The sequence below is a fragment of the Trametes versicolor genome, assembly GCF_000271585.1.
Source record: "Trametes versicolor FP-101664 SS1 unplaced genomic scaffold TRAVEscaffold_1, whole genome shotgun sequence".
Taxonomy (NCBI): domain Eukaryota; kingdom Fungi; phylum Basidiomycota; class Agaricomycetes; order Polyporales; family Polyporaceae; genus Trametes; species Trametes versicolor.
In genome coordinates this window covers 2,270,809-2,284,206 of record NW_007360321.1, presented here as the reverse complement: position 1 = coordinate 2,284,206, position 13,398 = coordinate 2,270,809, and the positions used below count along the sequence as shown (strand labels likewise).

At 59.9% G+C, this 13,398-nt stretch overlaps 5 protein-coding genes across 5 annotated transcripts; 2 read left to right on the top strand and 3 right to left on the bottom strand.

Annotated features, from left to right (window-relative positions):
* Positions 1–6: 6 nt before the first annotated feature.
* On the bottom strand, positions 7–1,468 carry TRAVEDRAFT_33249 (kinase-like protein; the record flags this gene model as incomplete). Its single annotated transcript, XM_008033786.1, has 4 exons — positions 7–363; positions 431–770; positions 832–1,226; positions 1,277–1,468. The coding sequence occupies 4 exons, from the start codon at positions 1,466–1,468 to the stop codon at positions 7–9; spliced, it is 1,284 nt and encodes a 427-aa protein (XP_008031977.1).
* Positions 1,469–1,861: 393 nt separating this feature from the next.
* On the top strand, positions 1,862–2,848 carry TRAVEDRAFT_111620 (uncharacterized protein; the record flags this gene model as incomplete). The annotated part of the gene is made up of 6 exons (XM_008034730.1): positions 1,862–1,995; positions 2,050–2,172; positions 2,232–2,267; positions 2,327–2,342; positions 2,404–2,449; positions 2,550–2,848. 6 exons carry the CDS (start codon positions 1,862–1,864, stop codon positions 2,846–2,848), a joined length of 654 nt encoding a protein of 217 aa, XP_008032921.1.
* A 561-nt stretch (positions 2,849–3,409) lies between these two features.
* Positions 3,410–7,944, bottom strand: TRAVEDRAFT_41876 (uncharacterized protein; the record flags this gene model as incomplete). Its single annotated transcript, XM_008033967.1, has 4 exons — positions 3,410–6,777; positions 6,836–7,427; positions 7,485–7,615; positions 7,833–7,944. 4 exons carry the CDS (start codon positions 7,942–7,944, stop codon positions 3,410–3,412), a joined length of 4,203 nt encoding a protein of 1,400 aa, XP_008032158.1.
* Positions 7,945–8,223: 279 nt separating this feature from the next.
* On the top strand, positions 8,224–9,805 carry TRAVEDRAFT_25627 (NAD-P-binding protein). Its single transcript, XM_008033642.1, has 6 exons — positions 8,224–8,666; positions 8,717–8,780; positions 8,837–9,037; positions 9,092–9,369; positions 9,419–9,568; positions 9,630–9,805. The coding sequence occupies exons 1-6, from the start codon at positions 8,283–8,285 to the stop codon at positions 9,654–9,656; spliced, it is 1,104 nt and encodes a 367-aa protein (XP_008031833.1). The 5' UTR covers positions 8,224–8,282; the 3' UTR covers positions 9,657–9,805.
* Positions 9,806–10,075: 270 nt separating this feature from the next.
* Positions 10,076–13,211, bottom strand: TRAVEDRAFT_139304 (cleavage polyadenylation factor subunit FIP1). The gene is made up of 9 exons (XM_008034729.1): positions 13,201–13,211; positions 12,944–13,142; positions 12,839–12,885; positions 12,722–12,786; positions 12,199–12,665; positions 11,767–12,141; positions 11,529–11,697; positions 11,229–11,472; positions 10,076–11,174 (listed from the first exon to the last, which is right to left on the bottom strand). Exons 3-9 carry the CDS (start codon positions 12,868–12,870, stop codon positions 11,120–11,122), a joined length of 1,407 nt encoding a protein of 468 aa, XP_008032920.1. The 5' UTR covers positions 12,871–12,885; positions 12,944–13,142; positions 13,201–13,211; the 3' UTR covers positions 10,076–11,119.
* Positions 13,212–13,398: the final 187 nt, after the last annotated feature.

Genomic DNA, 13,398 nt, shown 5'->3' with positions numbered 1-13,398 from the left:
TTGAATTCATGAATTGTAGCCCGATCCCTGTCGCGACGACCGCTCGGGAAGGTAGTGTGCTAGAATTCCCGCAAGGGTGGCACCCTCCCGGTCCTCGGAGAATGCGGAAGGTAGACCTTCTCTTGGAAACTCCCGGGGCAGCCTCAGAGGCAGACCTCGCGCGAAGAGCGGGTGTGCGAGCGCGTCCTGGGCGCGTAGCCGCGACTCCGGTGGGTACGCCAAGAGTCGCGACAGAAGATTAAGGCAATCCTCGCGTTCGGGCGGCTCCTCATTTGGGGGCAGGTTGGGGAGCAGCTCCCGTAGGTCGACTGGAGGGACTTCCACGAAGTTGAGCACCTGCGCGTCTGGCAGCTGTCTGAACGTCTACAAGAGGCAGGGGGCAAGTAGTTCGCATGCGCCGTAAGACAAAGGTGGCGAGACAGACACGTACTGGCCAGGTGTGCTCGTTGGGCGTCCCGTGTACCTTGAATATGCTGAACGCGTGCCCAATCGTGCCCTTGCTCGCGTCGTATAGCGAGTCCCGCTCCCACTCTACGTCAGGATGATTCGGGTGCAATGCTTTTGGGATTATGAATGGCACTTTCGCGGGTAGCGCGCCCGCACGCGGATCGGTGTCGTCCTCGTCGGAATCTTCGTCTGAGTCGTCGTACGAGCGCTGCAGGCGGAGCGGGGTGAAGAACTCCGCCATAACGGCGCCCAAGCTCCATATATCTGTCGCGGCCGCGTCGTAACGCGTTGCTCCAAAGAGCAGTTCTGGCGCGCGATATGGTCTACAGGAGGTACTAGTGTTTGAACGTCGTGCCTCTGAGAGCAGGGTAACGAACGACGCACCCAGTTGCGACCTCGAAGCACATGTGGCCGGGGGGTTCTGGCCACAGGTCGCGCGCGTTGACCGTCTCCGTCCATGCGACGCCGAAGTCGATGAGCTTGACGCATCCGTCCGCGGTAAGCAAAATGTTGCGGGGCTTGACGTCTCGGTGAGCGATGTGGAGGCTGTGGACGTGGGAGAGGGCCGAAAATATCTGGTATAAGATGGATTTGAGGACGACGAGGAAGCAGGCCGAGGAGGGTGCTGATAGCGTCCAAGTCTTCTCGTCGACGTTGAGTTCGTACGGAGAGAAATGCGGGCTGCTGAGCACGTGGTAGAGCTGAAAGGGCACGAATGGCATCCAGAAGTACAGCGTACTTATGGAGTCTTCGTGTGTATAACCGAGCACCTCTATGATCTAGCGGAGGTCAGTGGTGCGGTTTATCTACGAGATACGGTTCCCCTTACGTTGACGTGGGAGAGGCTCATTAAGATGCGTAATTCCTTGCCAATATCATGCGGTTGCTTGACGAATTGACGGTGGTTGTGAGCGCTCTTGATCGCAACGGGAGTTGCTTGCGCCAGGTCTCGCAAGTACCCCAAATGGACTTCCGAGACGATGGTCGCTGCGATCGTTTCAAGAGCATCCTTTCGCCTCATTAAGCACCGCGAGTATGGGAGACGATTGGGTACATACCACGTCGAACAGCTCGTTCAGAGGTGGCCAGCGCGACTCGTCGGTATCTTCCATATTCATGGCTGCTCAGCGTGGTGTGCACTGCTGTGATTTCCCCGTTGAATGGTACGTCGTCGGAGAGACGAGTCGCGCGCACGCCGCGGGAGCAGCATGAGAGAACCGAGTGGACGGGGTCCGGGCCGAGAGTTTATTGAGGGCAGTCCGAAGAAGTCGGAAAGCTACGGACTGCGAACTATATTCGCAGCCGACGACCGCCATCGACGCCTATTCTATTCTTGTCCTCTCTCCCCCACTCTCACTCACGCTCTGTACAACACCCACTCTCGTTTTCTACCCTACTCTGCGCGGACGACATGATGGACGGATGGACGGACCACCTTCACTGGCGGTTCCTCGGCGAGCACGTCCTCGTCTTTGGTCTTCGCCTCGACTCCGCATGGTCGTTCTTCGTGGCCTCCTGCCTCACCGCCGTCATATGCTTCTCCGAACGGTGCGTGCTTTCTACCACTCACGCTCTGCAGATCCCTCAAGTTATGTGATACAGGGTATTGACCTACGCCGTGAGCAAGAAATGGAACCCATTCAACCCACGAGGCCGTCGAGGCTCTCGATTCGGCACTGCTTTGTGGCGAACATGTCTGTACTGGCTTGTCACCTTCGACAGATTGTACGTACTCGCCGCGCTTGTCACCATATTCTGCCACTGAATGACGGGCATTCTCTCAGGTTGTACATGCTCATCGGCATGACGTTCAGCTTCGGGTGAGTAACACGTCCTAAAATTCCACCAAGTGACATGGTACTAAATATGTACTACATAGCCTAATCGTCGTAGCTGTGAGTATGCTCCCTGAATGGCCCTTGATGAGAATGTGCGAGTGCTCACGCACCCTGTTAGGTGACCTGCCTCGCAATAGGCCAGTTCGTAATCGAATACCTCGAAAGTGCTCCCGAGCACCACCAACCGCACTCGGAGTACGCCGTCTCTCCTCACAATTCCCTCCATGTTTCTGACACGCGTCCACAGCCCTGAACACTACAAAGAACCACTCCTCCGGGATTCCCTCGAGGACCAATACTCCCTTGAGTCCTCCTCGTCCTCCTACCCCCCGGCGCCGTCAGCGCGCACGAACCCCGCGACCCGCCCGCGCTCGAAATCAAAGCCGGAGAGCATCTTCATCCATCCCAACCACTCCAACCTCGCCCGCGCGGACGCAGCCGCCGCCGAGCTTGGACTCGCTGGGGACACCGAACTCGTCAAGACGAATGTGTACCCCGCAGACGAGGACCCGTGGGAGCATGGCAAGGGCAAGGACCTCGCGCGCGAGCTCCTCGGCCGGTGATTTGCTATCAAGCTCTGCCTCGCCCGGGGATCTCCTCGCGTCGGGATCGCAGCGCGTCGCCACAACACACCAACTCGTCGCCCCCGATCGCGGTTCGATGGCGACCGCCGCGCCACCTCTTCTCATCTTTCTTGAGCAGACCGCAGGCAGGTCTGTTGGCTGCGCGCTCTGCTTCGCGCTAGCGACCTGCAGCTGGTATGCTGGTGACCCCCTTTCTGTGCTTGCACCCAACCTATGCCCAGGACGCAACTCTTCGTTAATTTATACATGTATCCTACGCGCCCGCTAAAAGTCAGTTATCATCCGCACTCGCTCCCGTCGTACTCTAGATGTAGCACGCCCCGCTCCGCGCATATACAATATCTTAGATTCCCCACTGCGAAAGCTTACAGCATTGCGAGATTACGAGGATGTCTTGTCCCCATGGTAAGAGAAAATCGAAAGAACGCACCATCTGTGCGCATATGCAAGATGGATGATAGTGGTATTGCTTCCGCCCCTGTCCGTCGTCGTCCCTCCCTCCCCTGCGCCCCCCATCTCCAAGAAAGCCAAGCCCGCAACTCAACCCCGCCCCGATCCGCCCGTCACCATCGCCCGCCGCGCAGGCGCACCCCCCCGCCCGCGCGGCGCCGCCGGGTTCGTCTCGTCCACCGCCCGGTTCCACCGGTCGATCAGCTTCGACACGCCCTGGAACGGCTTCTCCGGCGACGGCGAGCGCACCGGCAGCCCGCTCCCGGTCGCGTTCTCGCCCTGCACCGACATCTTGCGTTCCATCCGCGGCGACGGTGGTGGCACCATGTCCCCCATCGTCGCTGCGCGCGTGGGCTGTGGCTCACGCACCGGCTCCTGCGGGAGCGGCGAACGGCGCGTTGGGAGCCCGTTGATCGACGTACCCGTGTTGTTGCTCCCGAACGCGTTCCCGTATGGGGTCTCAAGGCGCCCGACGGGCGAGCTGCGTGTGGGGAGCCCCGTCGGCGACGTCCTGTGCTTCGCGAAGTCGCGCGCGAAACCCCCTACGGTGGAGTCTGGCACCGCGAGATTCGCCTTGGTGAGTACGGGGGACGTCGCAGGAGAGAGATTCGGGAAGCGGGTAGCCGCAGCCGAGGGGGACATGTCTGACGTCGTCGACATGGACGCCGCGCTGCTGGTGCTCTGATGCGTCTTGAGCGTGAGCCCAGCAGGCTTCGTGGGCGCAGATGGGGCTACAGCCTGCGTCTTCGGCTTTGCGCCGATGGCCTCGTACCGCAACACCATGTCCGAAATCGAGCTCCGCCGCCCGGTGCGGCGCGAGCGCGGCGTGTCAGGCGGGGAGAGGGCTTGCTGAGCGAACGTCGAAGCCGCTTCGGACGAGGACGCCAACTCCCCAGGCGTCGACTTCGACGCAGTCACGGGTGAGATAAACATCGAGGCTGGACGAGAGCGCCCGGTGGCAGTAGTGGAGGAATCCACCGACGGGGAAGGGGAAGGAGGGACAGGTAGGCGGCGACTCGCGGCGTTGCTGGATGGTTGCTTAACGTGCTTCGTCGGCGAAGGCATTTGCCGCGATGACTGGCCGCTTGCAGCCGTCTGCAGAGGCTGAGGCGACGCCGAGCGCGGCTTGTTCAGGAGCGGAGGCGGTTTCATCGTCGCGGCGGGCACGATGATAGAGCTCCTCTTCCCGGGCGGAGGGCCCATGCTGCTCTTCGGCTTCTCTTTCTCCTTTTCCTTCTCCTTCTCGAGTCCTCCACCCCAGAGGTCGACGAGGTCGTGCACAGAACTCTGTCTCCCCTTGCTCCGCGTACGACGCCTGCGCTCGCCCTCCTTGGGAGGTACCATCGCCCCGAACCCGTTTGCACCACCCCGCGTAGAGCGGGACTTCGCCCCTCCAGCCTTCGGGTTGAATCCCCCAACGTCCTCCGGGCCGCCATCGCTGCTCGACGACCCGGCGGGCGAGTGCAACGGGCTCCAGTTATCCGTGAGTCCGCTCGGAGATGGGGTTGTGCTCTGTGCGCGCGTCTCGACCGGGGGGATCTGCAGCCCAAGCCCGCTCGTGTCGACGTCCCCACGCGTGATGAAGGCCTTCGTTGCGACGGGCTCGCGCGAGCGGCCGGTCTCCAGCTTCCGCTGCGCCTCTTCGCGGTCGGCCTGTATCCGCTCCCGCTCCTTCAGGCGCTCGCTCTTTCCTGCGGGGATGTGGTCCAGCCTGTCCAGCGCGCTGTTCCACTCGCGCTCGAGCTCTGTAGTTGCGGACCGAGACATCTCTGGAGCACGAGATGGTACGACGCTCTCCGCCTCTAGTGGCTGATGGAAGGCAATAGGGCTGCGCTCGATATAGCTTGCACGCTTGCTAGGAGAGTCGCGGAGAACGGGCTGCGAGTCGTGCGTTGGTGTCGTTGCCCGCGCCGTCGCGGAGCTAAGGTCATCGTCAGCTCCTGTTAGCCAGTCTCGAGGCTCAGTGCGCGGAGTCGACTGCGGTTGTGGCCTTGGCGGGAGCGAGGGCGGTATAGCAGAACCAGATGGCGCGCCAGACATGTAGTCGGGCGTGTCGGATAGCGTAGGGGTCTTCATCGTCGTCGAGCTACGGTGCTTGCGTGACAGTGATGGTCGGCTCATCATCGGCGGCTTGCTAGGACCGTCTTCCGCCTTGGTTGCCTCGACACTCCGCAAGAACGTCGATTGGCGCGAGGCAGGTGGCCGCGTGTCGCGCATCGCACTGCCTGTGACATGCTGAGAGCGAACACCATCGTAACGACCCTTGCCCGCCGATACCCCGATGGTCTGAGTGTAGCTGCCGCGCGATGGTGGGCGGTCCGCAGCACGTGGCGCAGGCTTGTCAGTGGATACGGGTGGTGAGGGCGAGCCAAATGTACGGTCGAGATCCTCCAGCGAGGGGAACCGCTCCTCGGCGGAGAGGGCGTCCTGAGACGACGACGGAGCCTTGATATGCTGCCGCCATGTCTGTGACTGCGACGGTGGCGGGATGGGCGAGAAGTTCGAAGACTGCGGCTGGGGTTGTGGCGAGGGTGTTGGTCGCGTCGAATGTACGCTTGGTGGACGATAGACAGTGTTCGAGGTTCCTAGCCCACTGGCCATCGGTACGTTGAGCTGTGCGTTCGAGCTGGAGGGTACGTTGAAGCTCGCCAAGCCTGTGCGGCTCTTCCTCGCTTCACCGAGGGTGGTTGGCGGAGCCGGCGAGGGGAGGCCTAGTCCATCGAACGCATCCTTGCCTATTCGACTCATGCGTAAGCGCGAAGACGGCTGGGGAGAGGATGACGTCTTCGCCGGGTCGAATGCATCACCAAAGCCTGCATTGAACCCAGATGCATTACTCTCAGCAGGCTTGCTCGTTGGGGGTGCGCGACCAGACTGAGCGCCGGTGAACTTGCTCCCAAAGTCGGTGCTGAAGTCGCTGTCAAACCCGCGCCGTATGTTGGGATCAGGCTTCTGTCCCGGCTGTCGCGAGTCAAGACTCCAAGCGTCCGCATCGGTCCGACTGCTGAGAGAAGCTGCATCGCTGCCTGCTCCGGGAAATCCGGACTTGGAAGGACGAAGAGCTTTCCATGAACGGTCGTCCTCGTTACCAAACTTCGTCTCGAAGGCCACTGGCTTTTCGGGACTGGATGGTCGTGAAGGTATCCGAGAAGGACCATTCGACTGCTGTGGGCGACCGCGTCGCATGGGCGCAATGGCCTCAAGGACCTTCTCGCGTGCCTCGACACCTGCATTCTTCGCCGGTTGCTGAGACTTGTATGAAACAAGGTCGTCGAGAGGGTTTGAGGCGATGTTGGGCGAGAGTGCCTGCAAAGGTGCCTGGAGAGAGCGAGGCGAGAGCGGTTCTCTCGCTGGGATGTTATATGTGAAGCGCGACTTGGTCCCACGGAGTGCGTGTACATGTTGCAGGGTCTCGAACACACTTGGCCGCTGCGTGCCGTGTTCCTTGAGCATGGAAGCTGTTGCGCGCCGCGTCAGATGGCCGGTTGATGCTGGAGTAGAGTTCATGTTACGAACCGATTAGGCTGTTCATCTGCACCGAATATACGGGATATGGGGGTATCTTGTACTGAACGTTGAGAATGGCCAACGGTCCGTGTTCTTCGAAGGGGGTTGTGTAGTAGCAGAGCTTGTATAGGAGCACACCTAACGCCCATACGTCGCTCTTCTCGTCGATCGGTCTTCGCAGGTGTACGTCGATCATCTCAGGAGCACGATACTGTAGCGTGGTGTGTCGGTTGAGGTCCGCTTCCAGCATGCGGAGCTCTTGCGTGTTTGAGGGTACTTTCTGCACTGGTGTAGCACTGCCGAAGTCGCATAGCTTGTAAGAAGTCGGAGACGCCTGGAGGATGTTCTCGACTTTCAGGTCACGGTGCAGAATTGGTGGCTTGAGCGCGTGCATGGCCGCCAAGCCTTCGCACACGTCGACGAAGATAGTGAGGATCTCGGCTTCCGTGAGGCGTTCACGTAGCCGCCGGTTCATCATGTCGATGATTCCACCGCCAGGGCAGAACTCCATGAGGATGAAGACCTCGTACGTGCCGTTTGGTAGGCGATGCCAGGCGGCATCAATGAGGAAGACGATGTTGGGGTGGCCCTTGAGGATTCTCTGAGAAGCGCAGGTTGACAGGACGTACAGCGACAAGTAGGGCGAATCTCTAATTACCATGATGTCCACTTCCTTCTTGACTTCTGAAAGCATGGTTTCATTCGGCACCGCGATTCGCTTGAGGACATGGTGGGAGGTATTGTATACGGGTTGTGCGGTCCTGACAAGATATACGTGTGCGAAGCCACCTGAGGGGAAGAGTGCGTAAGATTCGGACATAGCAACCCTAGCGCGTATTGTTTATAGCGAAGTCTTGGTGGAACATGACTGCACCATCCCCTGGTGCAGCACACCTCGCATCGGGATGCACTGTCACCAGGAAAGAGGGTTGCAGCATTGTGCTGGTTGTACGTCTCCATTGCGAGACAGGGCTGGAGATGATCTAGGATGGAGAGTATGGCTGACCTTGACTGAGGTAGCGCTCGACCACGACAGTATACTTGTTCACGGTGATGGACTGGCCAGGAATGAGGGTCCCCTTGTTGGGTTGGGCGAAGGGCTGCTGATAGGCCTGCATGGCAGGCAGATAGCGTGGAAGCAGGCCCTGGGGCGATGGGGAGGAGGAGGAGGAGAGATGGATGAGAGAGTGCAGCTGGCCGTGGACGACCACAACCAGTCCGACCTCCCGTCCTGCCGCCCAGCCGGCACCTGCCGCCACCGGGCGCTCTCTCGTGGACGCGTCAACAGGCGCAAACAACGCGTGCAGCGCTGACCCCAGGATAGGGCTTGGCCACGTGGTGTGATTTATGACGTCTGCCCTTCCCGTTTACGGCGCTCTCCCCGGGATCTCGCCCATCGCGCTCACGGACGCTTTCAGCCTCTCTCTCTCTTCACTCGCAACCAACACCTGCAGCCATGGACAGGGCACTACACGAACGTCCGGGACACGCCCATCTCCTGCACACCCCGCAGACAGACTCGATCCCCTTCTCGCGTCCCACTACCCCAGGCCAGCATGCCGCCCAGATCGGCTTCTGCGGGCTCGGTGCTATGGGCTACCCAATGGCCCGCAACCTCGCAAAGTGGCGGAGAGAACACGTCCCTGGTTCTCTGCCTATCCTCGTCTGGAATCGTACCCAGTCAAAGGCAGAAGAACTCCGCAAGGAGCTCGGAGACGACTTGATTACCGTCGCGGACTCGCTCGAGGAGATCGCAACCGAGTGCGAAGTCGTCTTCACCAACCTCGCAGAAGACAGCGTTGTCAAGAACGTCTACGAAGCGTTCGCTAAAGCACTGAAGGTAAGCTCGCGGCTCGCGTAACTTATATGGGCGCTCATCGGTTCTGCTAGGAGTCGAACCCTACCAAGAACAAGATCTTCGTGGAGACTAGCACCATCTACCCCACTGTCGCTGGTGCGCTACCAATGGTCCACTACAACAACTCGGACTGACCACTCTATGTCCCGCAGCCGAACTCGATACACTCCTTTCAAAAGTGCCTCACACCCACTTTGTCACCTCCCCCGTCTTCGGCCCTCCCGCCTCAGCCGCAGCTGCCCAGCTACTCATCGTGATGTCTGGGGATTACCGGTCTAAGAAGGAGATTGCCCACATCCTCATCCCCGCCGTTGGCCGCAAGGCTATGGACCTAGGCGGTAACATTGAGAAAGGTGAGCCTAGATTCATACCGAGCTATCGCCGTTATCTGAACGCCGCCCTTGCAGCGCCGACATTCAAGCTCATAGGGAACTCGCTCATTCTCGGCTCTCTGGAGCTCCTTGCGGAAGTCTTCACGCTTTCCGAGAAGGCTGGCATCGGCGCCAGCCAGGTGCAGCAGTTCATCAAGGACACTATGCCTGCGCCACCCCTCATCAGTTACGGCGAGAAGATGGTACAGGACAACTTCGATGGCAGCAAGGGCTTCGCCATTGATGGCGGCCTGAAGGACTCGGCCCATATTCGCAAACTGGCTACCGAGCTCGACTCTCCAATGCCCGCTTTGGTAGGGCTCATGACCAGAAACACTGTCATGTATCTAAACTCTGCTACAGGACGCTGCGCACCAGCATATGCTCACCGCGCGGGCGTTGCACGCCAACCAAGTCCGTCGTGGGCACGCACACTATGGTGTCCTCGACTGGAGTTCTCTTGTTGCTGGTGCGCGTGTTGCCGCCGGCCTAGATGGATTTGACAGCAGCAAGGTCTGTACATCCTTGGGCTTTGCATGTCGGCGGGTTGCTCACGCGTGGTCATGTCTCACAGCACCAGAAGGTTGTTCCGGAAGACTGATTTACTTCAGGGTAGGCTGAATGACATAGACGGAGGCAGAAGAGAATATTCATGTGCAGTGTATCATTGAACGATTGTTGTACCCGTATTCTTCGAGAATCCAGGATAGTGCTGTCAGAGATGGCTCGACCTACGTCTTCTGAGAGTACACACCCCAAGTGAAGGTGGCTTGAATATACATATCTGCGTTGGCACGACTGCTCATCTGCTTTATACGCATTTGACCTGCGGAGTACACATCTAGCTTTACTTTCTTGTTTCAGACTTGTGTCGCTGCAATAAACCGTCGAATGTAGTCGCCTTCCAAAAAGGGACGTGTAGTTTTCCGAAGCGCCCGCGTCTGTCACTGAAGCGCTCCTGCTGGTCGACTGAGCTGGACCTTCCTCCTGCCTCTCCCTCACCATGCTGGGTTCAACTTCACGACTGCTGCCCAGTCCGAGGCCGGTACTCGTCCAAACACGAGCGTATGCCGTCTCGCTGAAACCGCCGGTGGTGTACCCCCGCAAGACGGTGCCGCGGCGGTACTCGGAGCGCAAGACGTACCTCTACAACCAATACACCCGCCTCCTCCAGTCCTCCTTCGAGCGCCCCCTCATCCTCTTCGAGCACGCCGACTTCTCCGCGCCGCGCCTCATCCGCCTGCGCGCCGACATCGCCGACGCCGTCGCCAAGCACGCGAAAGTCAGCGCGCCGACGCTCGCCGCCGCGTCCCCCGCGCTCGCGCACGACGTGCCCCCGACGCTCACCATCCTGCGCACGTCGCTCTTCGGCGTCGCCCTGCGCGACCTGAGCGTGCTCGACACGCCCCTGCGCCGCCAGCTCGCGAAGACCGTGCCCGGCACGCTCGCCGCGCTCTCCTTCCCGACGCTCAACCCGCCGCAGCTCAAGGCCGTCCTGCGCGTGCTCGCGCGCTCGGTCCCCCCGCGCAAGCCGAAGACGCAGCAGGCGATCGACGACGAACGGAAAGCGGTCGAGGCTGCGTTCGTGCCCGGGCGCCGCCCGAAGCGCCAGCGCCCGACGCCTGTGCCCGACCTGAAGCTCCTGGGGGCGCTCATTGAAGGGCGGCTGTACAAGACGGAGGGCGTGCAGAGCGTGGCGGAGCTGCCGACGCTGGATGGGCTGAGGGCGCAGCTCGTGGGGCTGCTCAGTGCGCCGGCCGCGCAGATGTCGATGGTGTTGGGCGAGGCAAGTGGAGGGAAGCTGGCGAGGACGCTCGAGGGATTCAAAAAGAGCTTGGAGCCGGAGGCCCAGGAGGGCGAGGCTCCCCCTTCATAGACTCAGAGTGCTGCTCTCGCGGCTGGTCTGTAGTGCATATATATTCTACCTAATCACGGATGCTCTACCTTTGGCATATCCGGCGGCGATTTGTCGCGCTACAACAGCTCAGACTCAAAAGTACGTGCAGTCAGGAACGAAGTAGATACACAAACGACAGGTAAGAGTAAGCGACGGTCCCAGAAAAGCTATCTCCTCTTAGAGCTCCTGCTCTCATCCCGATCCGTCGAGCCTCTCCGCTTCCTGCTCGTGCGAAGGTAAGGAATAGGCCTCAAGCCTACAGGACTAATCACGCACCTGCTGCTCCTGGTGCTGATGCTGGTTTCTTCCACTGCGTCAGGTGTACCGCGTTCTTTCCTGTCGCCACGGCTATGCTCCCGCTCACTGCGTTCGCGCTCACCATTGCCGCCTCCGCCTCCACCGCCATAGTCGAGGCCTTCGACCGCAGGTGCACTACCGTCGATGTCCTTGTACTTATTCTTGTTTCGCGGGCCCGTAGGCACGTTAGGCGGAAGGGGCGAAGCAGGCCGCACAGGCGTTCCTGATTCCGCACAATCAGCCCGGCGCTTCATATATTCCGTTTTACAAGCGACGCACCTCTCCCGCGGCCAGCGAATCCTGCGCCTCGTCCGCGCAGACCCAAACCCTGTCCCATACCCCGGCCCCGGAACTGTCCTTGGTGTACTCCCCGAGCTGGCGCAACGGGCGTCGGGGTGCCGCTGCCGTCCATGCCCGGGTACATCTGCTGCCCCATGCCTGACGGATCCTGCACCAGCGATACATTGTGAGCAACGCCCACCAGATGACCACGAGGTTTCAACAAGCGACCGCGCACCTGCATCCCGCCAAACTCGCTCATGCCCATGCCCATCATGCCCTGTCCGTTCTCGGGCACGAAGCCGCCAACGTTCATACCCATACCTTCCTGCCCACCACCCTGGGGTCCGCCGCCGCCACCTGAGCCGTCCTGCATCATGCCCATGTCGCCCATGCTCATGTCCATCATGGGGTTCATCATCTGGCCCATGCCCATCATCTGGTTCATCATCCCGCCGTTCATGTTCATCCCTGCCCCGGGAGGGATCATACCGCCCCCTCCGGGACCTCCGCCACCACCGTTGGCCATGACAGCCGTTGCGCCTGCCATGACCATTGTGCGGACTTCCGGAGGGAGGGCGATGAGCTGGTCCTCCGGCATGCCAGCGAACCCCTATGCGCAAACCGCACGTCAGATTGTATATGCGCACACATGAATGACTGCACGCACAAGAACATTGCTCTTCAGCATAGTGGCAAGCTCGCCCAGCTCCCGTCTTCTGTAACAGTACGCCTCCCACGAGATTTCGTCAAAGCCATAGTTAAACCAATCACTCAAGTCAGACCCTGGCCTTCTCCAAGGCTTCTCCGCCATGGCGTTAAGGTCATATTCGAGTATCGACCGGCCATCGACAGTGCCCGGGGCGGAAGGGTTGATAGACGGATGAGAGGGGGGCGCCTTCGCAGGCGGGAGTGTGCTGGGGTCAGGACCAGAGTCCTTGTTACTCTCGATCTCCCCTTCTTGAACGTGTATCTTTTCTGTGGTCCCCGGGGTCGCGGCTAGTGCGGGTAGAGGTGATTGCGTTGCTTGTGTTTGTGCTTGTGCAGAGGGCTGTGGGGTGGAGGAAGGCTTGGCGACAGCTCCCCTTTCACGGGGTGTGTATTCGGTAGTTAATGACGGTTGCTGTTGCGGCGGAGCTGCACAGAATTGTCTGTTACGTGCGTGAACCAACGCGAATTCGCGTATTACATACCTCTCTGTGGTGTTGAAAATGTGGCGCTAGTAGAACGGGCTGCTGGTGGTCGACCCGGTTGATTCCTTTGGGGCGGAGGTCAGAAGGGTCGACACGTCAATGCACCCGCATACATACCGGAAGTCCAGGGAGCGCGACTGCGGTTCCATTATAATCTCAATGTCCTGTATCGCAAAGCTGCAGCTTAGCATCTAATCACAACTTAAGAAACAGAATGCGTACATCATCTTCGCTTTCCTCTTCTTCATCTTCCTCTCGGCCTTGTTCTTGCTCTCCTGCTTCTTCTTGCTCACCATTCTCCTCTGGCTCCTCTTCTCCTGCGCCCACGGCCGAGCGGTCTCCATTGGTCTCCGCAGCTGCCTGCTCTTCAAGCTTCGCGACTAGACCATCTGCGACAGAGCGCGTCTGCTCCAGGGAGATGCTACCGTCATGCCTGCGTGTAAGGACTTACGACTGAGCTTAGGGTAGGTACGACTCACGGTTGCGGCTCTAGACATCACACGAGTTGGAAAAGCGGTTATGAGATTTTCATTGCACTCAAAACAAAGGTACAGAGGTGACGAGGCCACGAGCCCCTCCGCTGGTCGTCCAAGCTCTTACCGGATGGTTGTGCTGCTGGCTGCGCTACCTCCTCCTGGTTCGAGTCGCCGTAAAGGTAGCTGTCGTCGTCATCCATG